The sequence below is a fragment of the Heterodontus francisci genome, chromosome 5 (assembly GCF_036365525.1).
Source record: "Heterodontus francisci isolate sHetFra1 chromosome 5, sHetFra1.hap1, whole genome shotgun sequence".
Taxonomy (NCBI): Eukaryota; Metazoa; Chordata; class Chondrichthyes; order Heterodontiformes; family Heterodontidae; genus Heterodontus; species Heterodontus francisci.
In genome coordinates this window covers 57,407,495-57,421,766 of record NC_090375.1, presented here as the reverse complement: position 1 = coordinate 57,421,766, position 14,272 = coordinate 57,407,495, and the positions used below count along the sequence as shown (strand labels likewise).

The following is a 14,272-nucleotide window of genomic DNA, read 5'->3' as shown; positions in this document are numbered from 1 at the left end:
CAGCTGACCTCTGATCCCATGTGACTTCACCTTTTGTACCAGTCTGCCATGAGGGACCTTGTCAAAGGCTTTAATGAAGTCCATATAGATAAGATCCACTGCCCTTCCTTCATCAATCATCTTCGTCACTTCCTCAAAAAACTCGATCAAGTTAGTGAGACACGACCTCCCCTTCACAAAACCATGCTGCCTCTCACTAATAAGTTCATTTGTTTCCAAATGGGAGTAAATCCTGTCCCGAAGAATCCTCTGTAATAATTTCCCTACCACTGACGTAAGGCTCACCGACCTATAATTTCCTGGATTATCCTTGCTACCCTTCTTAAACAAAGGAACAACATTGGCTATTCTCCAGTCCTCTGGGACCTCACCTGTAGCCAATGAGGATGCAAAGATTTCTGTCAAGGCCCCAACAATTTCTTCCCTTGCCTCTCTTAGTATTCTGGGATAGATCTCATCAGGCCTTGGGGACTTATTTACCTTAATGCTTTGCAAGACACCCAACACCTCCTCCTTTTTGATAATGAGATGACTGAGACTATCTACACTCCCTTCCCTCGACTCATCATCCACCAAGTCCTTCTCTTTGGTGAATACTGATGCAAAGTACTCATTTAGTACCTCGCCCATTTCCTCTGGCTCCACACATAGATTCCCTCCTCTGTCCTTGAGTGGGCCAACCCTTTCCCTGGTTACCCTCTTGCCCTTTATATACATATAAAAAGCCTTGGGATTCTCCTTAATCCTGTTTGCCAATGATTTTTCATGACCCCTTTTAGCCCTCCTGACTCCTTGCTTAAGTTCCTTCCTACTGTCTTTATATTCCTCAAGGGCTTCGTCTGTTCCCAGCATTCTAGCCCTTACGAATGTTTCCTTTTTCTTTTTGAATAGGCTCACAATATCCGTCGTTATCCAAGGTTCCCGAAACTTGCTAAACTTATCCTTCTTCTTCACAGGAACATGCGGGTCCTGGATTCTAATCAACTGACATTTGAAAGACTCCCACATGTTAGATGTTGATTTACCCTCAAACAGCCGCCCCCAATCTTAATTCATCAGTTCCTGCCTAATATTGTTATAATTAGCCTTCCCCCAATTTAGCACCTTCACCCGAGGACTACTCTTATTCTTATCCACAAGTACCTTAAAACTTACGGAATTATGGTCACTGTTCCCGAAATGCTCCCCTACTGAGACTTCGACCACTTGGCCGGGCTCTTTCCCCAATACCAGGTCCAGTATGGCCCCTTCCCTAGTTGGACTATCTACATATTGTTTCAAGAAGCTCTCCTGGATGCTCCTTACAAATTCTGCCCCATCCAAGCCCCTAGCACTAAATGAGGCCCAGTCAATATTGGGGAAGTTAAAATCACCCACCACTACAACCCTGTTACCTTTACATCTTTCCAAAATCTGTCTACATATCTGCTCCTCTACCTCCCGCTGGCTGTTGGGAGGCCTGTAGTATACCCCCAACATCGTGACTGCACCCTTCCTATTCCTGAGCTCTACCCATATTGCCTCGCTGCATGACCCCTCCGAGGTGTCCTCCCGCTGTACAGCTGTGATATTCTCCTTAACCAGTAATGCAACTTCCCCCACCTCTTTTACATCCCTCTCTATCCCGCCTGAAGCTTCTAAATCCCAGAACATTTAGCTGCCAATCCTGTCCTTCCCTCAACCAAGTCTCTATAATAGCAACTACATCATAGTTCCAAGTACTAATCCAAGCTCTAAGTTCATCTGCCTTACTTGTTATACTTCTCGCATTGAAACAAATGCACTTCAGACCACTGGCTCAGACTGACTCAGACATGGTGTCATCTTCATCTCAGAGATGAGCTTCAAAAACGCACTTGCCAGCCACCATAAAGGCGGTTCTCTCCCCACTTCACATCACCCACATCATTGCCAAAACCCCAATCCTCATGGTTCTCACCATTGATCTTGATTTCTCCAATAGAAAGAAAGAAAGAACTTGCATTTATTTAGTATCTTTCATGACATCAGGATATCCCAAAGCTGGCATGCCTGCCCTTTCAAGTGAATATGAAGATCCCATGGCACTATTTCAAAGAAGAGCAGAGAATCTTCCTGGTGTCCTGGTCAACACATCCTTCAACCAATATCACTGAAAAATGGATAATGTGGTCATTGTCACATTACTGTTTATGAGACCTTGCTATGCACAAGTTGGCTGCTACGTTTCCTACATTACAACAGTGTCTACACTTCAGAAAGTACTTATTTGGCTATAAAGCATTTTCGGCTGTCCTGAGGTTTAAAAGGCACAATAAAAATGCAAGTTCTTTCTTTCTTTATCTGCTCCCAGGTTCACTCCTCCTGAGGTCAGAAACCTGGGTGAATGGCAGTGCTTTTTGTGCCATTCCCTGACCAATAAGATGAGGGAATCTATTACCAGACCTGTTCCAATCCGGAGTTATGTAGCTGTGATGGAGAATGGCTTGCTTCCTTGATGACTAGCAATTGCAATTCATTCAGTGTCATTCCCCTGGACTTGAACTCATGACATGGGCAATGGCCATTGGCACAAAATACCATCTTGCCACTCCATCGTGCCAGGTGTTTTCACATTAACAAGCAACACTACTGAGCACAACAAAGTGAGGCATAACCACATCATGCACCGATGCAAACCCAACAAAGAGTGCTGACCGATGCTACGTTACAATTCCAATAAACCAGCAGCTCTCATCAAAAGAGTCAGTTTTGGCAGGAATTATTTTATCATCAAGATTTAAGCATCGCTGGTATAATTTACCATCCCCTATTGCCTTAGTGAAGCTGGTGGTGAGCTTTCTTCTTTGAACCACTTAAGTCCATGTGGTGAAAATGGTCCCACAGTGCTGTTAAGTAGGCGGTTTCAGGATTTAAGCCCAGCAATAATGATGGAACGGTAAAAAATTTCCAAGTCAGATGGTGTGTGACTTGGGGATGGGGGAGGGGAATATATTCAACTGTAGGAAGAATCACAGCTAAGCTCAGTCTTGCTGTTACCCAACATCCATTGATGAGCACTCCATCAGCAGCCACTGGGGTTGCGATCAGGAGCAGGAGACATAGGCTGGAATTTTACGTTGCGGCGGTGGCCCCACCCACCGGCTAAAAAGTTGGGGGAGAGACTGCCTCCACTGCGCGTGGAAGCCATTCAGCAATTTTGCATGGCTCACGTCCTTAATCGGCCTCGGGTGAGACTTCCGTCCCTCTGAGGCAGGAAGTATCACCTCCAAGAGCTGCGAGCCAATCAGAGGGCCGGCAGCTACTCAGTCCCAGCAGCACCACTGGAAGCAATGGCCATTGCTGGGACTACACCTAGCAAGAAGAGGAAGATGGACATCGGCCTGGGAACAGGTAAATGGGGACTGTGCCTTGCCGGGGACAATTGGCTGGGCCCCGCTGAGGGGGATGGCAGTCAGAGAGCAGGGCAGGGTTTGTAGTTTTAGTGGGGGTGGCCCAATCGGGGGGGGGGTCCCCTCCAGCCCGCAAGGAGGCCGCCAGGTTTTACTGGTCGACCTCCTCAGGTGAAGAGCCTGTATGCCACTGGTAAAATACCAGCAGTGGCAAGAGGAGGCCTTTAAGTGGCAATTAATTGACCTCCCGGTGGGTGGAGGTGTAAAATTCCAGCCTTGGTTTATCTGTCCATTCTCCAATCTGAGGGTACTGAGGTTCTGCTGTAAACACCCCAACTGATAACCCAGCTGAGATCAGCTAAGCACAAGCTGGAACAGAAACCTGAGACCTCTCCCCATGGAAGGTTTGACTCATGATGGGTAGTGAGTCATCTGAGAGCCACTAAACACTTAACACATTTGTTTTATCTGCAGCTATGTCCGACTGAAAAGAATATGGAGTTCAACAAACACTTCAGGATAAAGCATTATGCTGGACATGTCACGTAGGTCCCCTCCTTCTACTTTTTAAAGATACTTGGGCAGAACGTCTTTAATGGCAAACTGAATGCTTTTTGCACTATGCATTAGCCCAAACACACCCAGATCAGGCATAGCACAGGTTAGGTACAGAGTAAAGATCCCTCTACATTGTCCCATCAAACAGTCCCAGGCCACTCACAGAAATTATAGCATAGAAGCAGTCTATTTGGCCTATTGTGCCTGTGTAAGTGCTGGATTTTCAGCTGCAGCTAACATGCTCAAATCCCATTTCCCTGCCACTTTCCAGTATTTTTTAAAATTCTGCTTTTTCAATTAGTGATCCACTTCCTTTTTAATCACCATTTGCTGATTTACCTCATTCTCCCACCTATTTGTTTCAGCAATTTGAGGATTACTTTTACTCAAGTACCTCTGAAATTGGAAGAACTAGGCTGGTAGGCCCAATGGACTTTTCTTATTCCATACTGTCTTTTAGGTTTCGTAGGAGCATAAGAAAAGGATTAAAGGAAGTGATCTGGTTGATGCAAATGGTTCTTCTGCAGTCCATGCATCACCATGGACTCCACTTCCTGCCCCCAGAATTGTATAGTGTCTTCCTCACCCCAGTATTTGAAAGTAATTTATTCTATGTGATACACTTTGAGAACCACATTACTTAGGGATGTCATAAAGTATAACATGGGAGGAAGCTCAAAGCTCTCTACCACTGGGGTTTTCCTTGTGTTATTTCTGGGTCTGTTGTAACCAATTGGTAGAGATTGATTGCAATGATTAGTCAACAACTCCATTATCATTGTATCATACACCTACCAGAATGGTAGAAGACTAACTAGATGGATCTTGGTCTTTTCCCATCTTGCAATTCCTATGTTCCTAAATACAATGTCTTTCACTGTTGACAGTGTTGCACTTGGAAAGTCTGTGTCATACTTTGCATCTGCTTGGTTCAAATCTCATGCTCAATTTTTTGTATTAATTTATGGGCTAGGCCAGCATTTATTGCCCATCCCTAATTGCCCTTGAGAAGGTGGTGGTGAGCTTCCTTCTTGACCTGCTGCCGTCCTTGGGGTGTAGTGCTTTTAGGAATGGAGTTCCAGGACATTGACCTTGTGACAGAGAAGGAACGGCAATATAGTTCCAGGTCAGGATGGTGTGTGGCTTGGAGGGGAACTTGCAGGTGGTGGTGCATCTGCTGCCCTTGTCCTTCTAGGTCGTAGAGGTCACGGGTTTGGAAGGTGCTGTCGAAGGAGCTTTGGTGAGTTGCTGCAGTGCATCTTGTAGATGGTACACACTGCTCCCATTGTGTGTCAGTGGTGAGGGGAGTGAATGTTAAAGGTGGTTGATGGAGTGCTAATCAAGCAGGCTACTTTATCCTGGATGGTATCGAGCTTCATGAGTGCTGTTAGAGCCGCAGTCATCCAGGCAAATGGAGAGTATTCCATCAGGCTCTGACCTGCTCTTGTAGTTATAGTATTTATGTGGCTGGCCCAGTTCAGTTTCTGGTTAATTGTTAACCCCCAGGATGCTGATAGTGGTGGATTGAGCGATGGTAATGCCAGTGAACATCAAGGGGAGATGGTTAGATTCTCTCTTATTTGAGATGGTCATTGTCTGGCAATTGTGTGGTGTGAATGTTACTTGCCACTTATCAGCCCAAGCCAGGATGTTGTCCGGGTCTTGCTGCATCTGGACACAGACTACTTCAGTATCTGAGGAGTCGTGAATGGTGCGGAATATTGTGAATCATCAGTGAACATTCCCATTTCTGACCTTATGATGGAGGGAAGGTCATTGATTAAGCAGCTGAAGATGCTTGGGCCTAGGACACTACCCTGAGGTACTCCTGCAGTGTTGTCCTGGGACTGTGTTGATTGACATCCAACAACCACAACCATCTTCCATTATGCTAGGTATGACTCCAATCAGCAGAGATTTTTCCCCCGATTTGCATTGACTCCAGTTTTGCTCGGGCTCCTTGATGCCATATTCGGCCACATGTTGCCTTAATGTCAAGGGCAGTCACTCTCACTTCACTTCTGGAGTTCAGCTCTTTTGTCCGTGTTTGGGCCAAGGATGTAATGAGGTCAGGAGCTGAGCAGCCCTGGCGGAACCCAAACCGAGTATCAGTGAGCAGGTTATTGCTGAGCAGGTGCTGCTTGATGGCACTGTTAACGACTCCTTCCTGATGATCGAGAGTAGACTGAAAGGGCTGTAATTGGCCAGATTGGAATTGTCCTGCTTTTTGTGGGCAGGGCATACCTGGGCAATTTTCCACATTGCCGAATAGATGCCAATATTGTAGCTAAACTGGAACACAGCTAGTTCTGAAGCACAAGTCTTCAGTACTATTGAGCGGAACGTTGTCAGGGCCCTTAGCCTTTGCAGTATCCAATGACTTCAGCCATTTCTTGACATCACGCGGAGTGAATTGGATTGGCTGAAGACTGGCATCTGTGATGCTGGGAACCTCAGGTGGCAGCCGAGATGGATCATCAACTCGGCACCTCTGGCTGAAGATTGCTGCAAATGCTTCAACCTTGACTTTTGCACTCATGTGCTGTGCTTCCCCCATCATTGAGAATGGGGATACTTGTGGAACCTCCTCCTCCTGTTACTCGTTTAATTGTCCACCACCATTCATGACTGGATGTGGCAGCACTGCAGAGCTCAGATCTGATCCGTTGGTTGTGGGATCGCTTACCTCTGTCTATCTCATGCTGCTTCCGCTGTTTGGCACACAAGTAGTCCTGGGTAGTAGCTTCACCAGATTGACACTTCATGTTGAGTTATGCCTGGTGCTGCTCCTGGCATGCCCTCCTGCACTCTTCATTGAACCAGGGTTGGTTCCCCGGCTTGATGGTAATGATAGAGTGGGGGATATGCCAGGCCATGAGGTTACAGATTGTGGTTGAATACAATTCTGCTGCTGCTGATGGCCCACAGCGCCTCAAGGATGCCCAGTTTTGAGTTGCGAGATCTGTTAGAAATCTATCCCATTTAGCACGGTGGTAGCGCCACACAACGCAATGGAGGGTATCCTCAATGTGAAGACGGGACTTCATTTCCACAAGGACTGTGCGGTGGTCACTCCTACCAATACTGTCATGAACAGATGCATCCGTGATAGGCAGATTGGTGAGGACTAGGTCAAGTAGGTTTTCCCCTCTTGTTGATTCCCTCAGCAGCAAAACAACAGCAATTTACACCTCAACAGGGAGCTGAACAATTAACAAGACGCATCTTTAAAAAGATGGGGAAAAATAGAGAAAGAAAGCGAGTCACTTCTATTTGTTCATTCTGACCCTGATAACCTGGCCTCTTTCCAAGGAAAGGAGCTGGGGATTTCCAAACAATGGCAGATTGCAGATGAATGTCCTCCAAAGACGGCAATTAACTTGCAATTGGCATCTGGATATCTCCATTAAAAGGGACAGGTTGGTAATGTGCAGCTTCACCTCAGCAGAAAAATACTAGATTGCATATCACATGACATAATGTTCTAGTCATCCAACAAATCTTCCAACTAATCATGAGCAATACCGGGGAGATATACTAGTTACAGATAAAATCCCTGACTCTGCTTCAACTTCCAACAACACATTCGACTGAAATTTTCAGCTTTTTTGTGTAAGAATACCCAAAATAAAATGTTAAAATACTTCACATAGAAACATTCAGACCATGCTGCTGCCAGTCAGATTGTCTTCCCTTCAATCCTCAAATATTTTGTCATAAATTAATTGTTTCAATCGAGGAGATGTATCACTATTATTTGACACTACAGATGCTCACCAATTCCTTCAATAAAACATTGAGAAAATGCTGGAAGTTTGTGTCCATAAGCTGATTTGTTTTCAAACCTCACTACCACTCTCTTCCTATCTGTCTCCTTCCCTCTCTCCCTGTGCTTACCCCTCCTTTCTTCATCTATTTTCCTCCACATCTCTGTACAGGGATGACATTTGCCTTGACAGGCTCATGGCATTGAGCAATTGCACATGTTGCATAGTCCTATTGTCGTCCCTGTCTCTGTGTATTTGCTGTCTGCCCACCCCCCCCACCCATATTCTCTCCCTCTTTCCATCTCCCCTTCCTATTGCCCATCCCTAGCTGCTCTTAGAAGGTGGGGAAGGTATTTGATACAACAGAGTGGCTTGCTCGACCAGTTCTGAGGGCAGTGAAGAGCCAACTACGTTAATGTGGGACTGGATTCACATATAGACATGTAGGCCAGACAGGTAAAGATAGAAGCTTTCCTTCCCTATAGAACATTGGTGAACCAGTTGGACTTTTATAACAATCCAACCCAGCTTCATGGTCACTTTTACTGATACCAATATTTTATGTCCAAAGTTTTTTGAACTGAATTTCTGAGGGAACTTCCTGTTTTTGTGTTTCGGATTTCCAGATTTTTTTATATTTGTGTGAATCCCCAGGCTTGGTCACTAACGCTCACTGGCTGGGATTACACTAAAATAACGGCCTCTTGGGTGAGGTTTTGGGAGTGGGAGGTGGCTGGTGCAGATGGTTCTGTACTCGGCAGCTTTCAGTGGAGAGGAGAAAGTATCGATCTTGAACTAAATCTGTATTTTGTACTTGGGTTCAGGTACTCGGTGGAGGGCTTCATCGATAAGAACAAGGACACGCTGTATCAGGACTTCAAACGTCTGATGTACAACAGGTGAGGACAGTACTATGAGCTTAGTGTCCTAATCACTGCAGTGTTTCATTAGCTTTTATTTATGATCCAGTACACAGCAGGTAAAAGGGAACAATTCTGGTATTGTGTAGCTCATGTGTCAACTCCTGTAAATATTTGGTGCATAGTGAGTAAAATTGAAGGAGTCACCCCTAGCAGGTACTATACAGCTCGTGTGTGACTCATTGGCAGCTCCTATACATGTACAATGTACAGTGGGTAAAAGGGAATGATGTACTCTTGCCAAAAACAGATTAATAGGACTTGTAGTTTATTGGAACTTGTGTTCAAAACAACTACAAGTTTGCCTCTGTAACTATAGTCACTGCACTTCAAAGTAATTCATTGTTTGTAAAATATTTACAAATATTTAATTTGAGATAATTTTGGAAGAGATTGCAAAAGGTACATAATAAAACACTCCATAAAGAAAACTAGCAGTAGTTTTAGGATGCCATAGATAAGTCTAGAAGCCCTTTCAAATGGAAGAAGAGGTCCGATAAGGACTACGAGAATAATAATGATGAAAAAAATTAAAGGAGTATATGAGAAAATAAAAAAAGAGTTTAAGAACAGGGTAAAAAATAGTATGAGGAAAAAAAATTCAAATCGGAGAGGAGGCGAATCTTGAAATTGTTGAGAGTGAGATGAGTAAGATTATGACGGATAAAAGTGACATTTTTGGTTAAAGGAAGACCAAGTGCCAACCCCTGATGGGATACATTCTCACAACCTGAGGGAAGTGACACAGCAAATTGTGAGGACAAAAAATTATATTTCTAATAATTGTGAATGTGTGCTGGAGGACAGGAGAATGGCAACATAATATCCATTTTTATAATACATGTAATTAGAGGTCAGTTAGGGAAAATATTAGTGTCTAATTAAGGATGAAATTACTACATACCTAGATAAAGAGAAAGTTAGAAGTAGTCCGCATAGATTTTAGAATGGACGATTGTACTTGAGAAACCTATAGAATTGTTTGAGGTGGTAGCATACATTATAGATGGGGGAAATACAGTGGATGTAGAGTACATAGACTTTAGGAAAGCCTTTGATAAGGTACTGCGTGGGAGACTATTAGAGAAGATTAAAGAGTATGGAATTAGGGAGAGGTTAGCAAACTGGAAATGGTTAGAAAGGAGATAACAGAGTTGGAGTAAAGGACAGTTTTTCAGAGTGGTTGGAAGTGGATAATGGTTTTCCACGTGGGACCACGTCTGCTCACTGAAAATATCAATGAATTTGTATACAGGCCTAATGGAAGTGGTATCGAAATTTGTAGATGATACCAAAATAGGAGGTATAATTAATTGCTTAAAAAGCGATAGAAAGTCAAAGAGATGCTGAGGAGATGGAGCAAAGGGGTAAAAGGTGGCAGATGGAATTCAATGTCAGTAAGTGCATAGTGATACATTTTAGTCAAAAAAACAAGGCAGCAATTTTACCCTGAATGTAAGGAAGCTTGATGCTGTGGAAGAGCAGAGGGATTTATGATACATATTCACAAGACATTAAAAGCAACTCAGGCTGATAAGGCTGTACAAAATGCTAACAAATTCTAAGTTTTCTCACAGTACCTGTAGAATATGAAAGCCAAGAGGTAATGATGAGCCTCTATAAATCTTAGTAAGACCTCAAACTTGGCATCAAAGCAAAACATAGTTTTGAAGTATTTCTGTTAATTGGTTTGACTCAATTTTTATGACTTTTCTGCTTTTTGCTAAACATTTCATAGCCTTTTTTCATCAGTGACTGTTTATCTGTAATGAAAACAGCTTGCAATTGTTAGCAGGTTGCTTTAGCTCAAGAAGCCCTTTAGGGCAATGCATGCTGGCCAGGTTTGGTCAGGCCAGACCAAGTAAGAACAGCAGATTTCCTTCCCTAAAGGACATTACTGAACCAGATGGGTTTTTATGACAATCGATGGTAAATTCATGGCACCATTATTAAGACTAGCTTTCAATTCCAGATTTGTATTAATTGATTGAATTGAATTGATTGAACCCATTCCCCAGGGCCATAGTATGGGCCTCCAGATTATATTACCACTACACCACCCTTCTGGTGTTTCATTGAAACGATTGATGCTTCTGGGTTAGATAGCCTCGTTAAGTCTCAACCACAAATTTTGATTGAAATAATATTACTGTCTCTTACAGTTGCAAGAGAGAACTGAATAAGGAGAATCCCAGCATTGCCATCCATCCCTGTTCCATGGATCAGCCTGGGTGGTCAGTCCCTGATCAAAGATTGGGGTCTGAACTGATTCAGGCATTACATTATGTCTTCCATAGAAGGACAGTTTTAATCCATTGCTAGGCCACCTTAATACCAATATAGACCCTACCACCTCTCTCCCTGAAGGATGTAACGCTGTTAAAAATGTTATTCCCATAGATTTTGAGATCTCAAAAGAAATTAAACTTACAAATTTCCTTCGATTATGGAAGTTATATTTATGGGGGGAAGTGGAGGGAACAGGCTGGTGGTCGTCATCACCATCCACGCACAATCATATAGTTACATGAAAAAATCAAACACAGATGTTAGTAAAATAGATTTCAGCTGAGAGACCTGTTTTTACTCAAACTGTTCAACTTGCGGCATCCAACAGAGGTCACTGAGACTGTGAAATATTCCTGGCACGTTCTTAGGGGGCAATATTAGATAGCACCCGAGAAAGGGTGTGGGAATCGAGATGGGCAATTAACCGGTGCCTCCCACTCCTGATGCAGGCTGTGTGAAAACTTTGTGCTGCATGCATATTACCATGATTGCAGCACGCAGTCAGCACTAAACGTGCTGTTGCATGACTGCATGCCTCAGCTGGGGTCACAAGTTTGTACAAGGCTAGCACCACTTAAAGCTAGCCTGCACTGTATAAAGAGAGCGTGCTTCTGGCTGCAGCAGGTACTGGCAGTGTCTGGCCACAAGTGTTTGAGCAGAAAGAACACTGAATAATGTTGCAACAGCCTAGAGACCATACTCCAAGGTTCTCTGAGGAGGCACTGGAAGCCATGGTGCAGGAGGTGGATAGGAGGTGAGAAGCTCTATATCCACAATAGACCAAGATGCCCTCCAGACAGACATTATAAAGACAGTGGAAGCTGATAGCTGTAGTAGTCAATGCCAGGAGGCTAGCCCGAAGTCCTGGATGCAATGCCAAAAGTAGCTTAATGACCTCACATGAGCGGTCAAAGTCAGTGAATTCATGTCCCACTGACTGAACCACTAGCCTCACACACTGCTCAATTCACCATCCCGCCTTCATTCACCAACCAACAATCCCTATCAACCACGACTCATACTTCACCTTCATGGCTTCACCTCACCCTCACACGCTTAGCCTCACATCCACTTCTCACAGCTTGCACGTATTGCCAGCTATTCAACCATGATAGGTGTATCACCCAAGGTTCTGCACAAATGGAAGCAGCAACACTTAACCAATGGGTACCAGGCACAGCTGCATTTCTTCACCCTGATAGAGGAGATGGTGTTTGCTATCATTGCAGTAGCCATGACTAAGGCCGTGGTCAGTGCCAGGGCGGAGAACTTCAAAGATGACAGTACCTGCACAACTAATTTGCCTTCTCACATCCCACTTCCCCCTCATCCCATAACCTCTTCTGATTTACAAGCTGCAGTTGGTGTAAGCATGCAGCTCTTGCTTTCCACTACTTGCCCCACCACAACCCTACCATAATGTCTTTCTCCTTTCAGATATCCAAGAATTGCAACCTGGCCTGGCAGTGGTGCAGGAGCAACAAGTCCTAGAGGTAGAAGAGATTGATGATGAAGAAACATCATTACTCACTCTCACACTCACAGCCACTACTGCAGATACTGACATTGCACGTACTTTAGAGGGTTGTTTAGAGGCTGGATATGCAAGTGGTCTGCTGCCAAGACAGGGGGAAAGGATAGTACAGATGCCAGATTGGCAGAAGGAGAGGTTGTACATAAGTTCTGCTGCAGAGGACTCAGATGGGGACTTCGAAGGATGCATCATGATCTGCCAAATCTGCATACTTCTGGCACATCCTCCCAGCACCTGTGGTAACAACCTATCCAAAATGGCTTTTGACACAGCCCAAATCAGAAGGGTACACGCACTGCTTGGAGGTTATTTTGGACCTGAAACAGCACACTTAGTGTCAAATATACACAATCAAATTTTATGACCTCAAATTTCAATCCCAGAATTGTTAACTTCATTCATAGAGGATAGAACATACTAATAATTCAGGTAGGGGGCTCTTACCTGCATCTTAATTGATATTACTGGGGTGGGAAGAGTAATGGGAGATGTACTCCGTATCTAACCTGTGCTGTACCTGTTTTGGGAGTGTTTGATGGTGCAGCATAGCAGGAACTTTACTCAGTATCTAACCCATGCTATACCTGTCCTGGAAATTTCAAATCCCAACACTGGATGAGAAACGGAGAAAATCCGCACTCCTTATACTGACATATCCAGCCTTGATGCATGAAAATCTGAAACATAACTGACTGAAATATGTTTTTTTCTGTTTCCAGTGCTAACCCGGTGTTGAAAGACATGTGGCCAGAAGGGAAACTGAGTATCACAGAGGTCACAAAACGACCTCTGACTGCTGCAACACTCTTCAGGAGTTCTATGATTGCACTCGTTGTTAACTTGGAATGTAAGGTAAAGAGCGTCTGCCTGAGTCACACAGCCAATCGCACTGTTCACACATTACAGTTGCAGTGCAGTTCAAATCTTCTCCAATGTTCAGACCTCAATTCCTTCATTGTTCATCTCCTTCAATTATTTTCCCTCCCCTCCCCTCCCCTCCCCTGTGTTGCAATTCCAGGTTGGGGCACAGCTCCAACTGGGCCTTCAGTGAGCTGCTGACCCCCAGTAGTGCTCAGTTAGGGACAGGTCACTACAGTCATCGCCATCCACACGCAACCCAGTCACATGCTTGCACAGCCCATACTCATGCAGTGACTCACAACTCATTCACACATAAATACAGACCATACACACATTTCACTCACACAAGTCATCTCACTCACATAACTCATACACAACCTATTTACATGTCTCATTCACACACAATCATAGAATCATAAAAATTTATGGCACAGAAGGAGGCCATTGAGCCCATTGTGGCTGTGTCAGCCAAAAAGAGCTATCCAGCCTAACTCCACTTTCCCTTCTGGATCTGTGCTCAGATTCCCATCCCTCTGCCAAGCTAGTTTAAACTCTCCCTAACAGCACTAGCAAACCTCCGCTCAACGATATTGGTCCTGACCCCTGTTGAGATTCAATCCATCGGCCTTGTACAGGTCCCACCTCCCCCAGAACTGGTCCCAATGCACCAAGAATCTAAAACCTGCCCTCCTGCACCATCTCTCTAGCCACACATGTATCTGCACTATCCTCCTTTCTTTGTACTAACTAGCGTGTGGTATTGGAAGTAATTGAGAGATTACTACCTTTGAGATCCTACTTATTAATTTCTTCCCTGGCTCCCTAAAATCTACCTGAAGTACTTCATCATTCTTTCTTCCTATGTCATTGGCACTGATATGGGCCGTGACTCTGGCTGCTCATCCACCCTAGTCAGAATTTTCTGGAGACGTTCATTGACATCCTTGACTTTGGCACCATGGAGGTAACATA

At 44.3% G+C, this 14,272-nt stretch overlaps 1 protein-coding gene across 4 annotated transcripts in view; it reads left to right on the top strand.

Annotated features, from left to right (window-relative positions):
• Positions 1-14,272, top strand: part of LOC137369855 (unconventional myosin-Id-like) — a 172,103-nt gene that overhangs the window by 72,115 nt on the left and 85,716 nt on the right. For all 4 annotated transcript variants that reach the window (XR_010975028.1, XR_010975029.1, XM_068031483.1 and 1 more), the window contains 3 exons: positions 3,846-3,916; positions 8,521-8,595; positions 13,159-13,291. Coding sequence is in view for 2 of the 4 variants with exons in the window: in XM_068031483.1 (XP_067887584.1) it covers positions 3,846-3,916; positions 8,521-8,595; positions 13,159-13,291 (279 nt within the window). In the remaining 2 variants the exon portion in view is untranslated. The remainder of the gene's footprint in view (positions 1-3,845; positions 3,917-8,520; positions 8,596-13,158; positions 13,292-14,272) is intronic.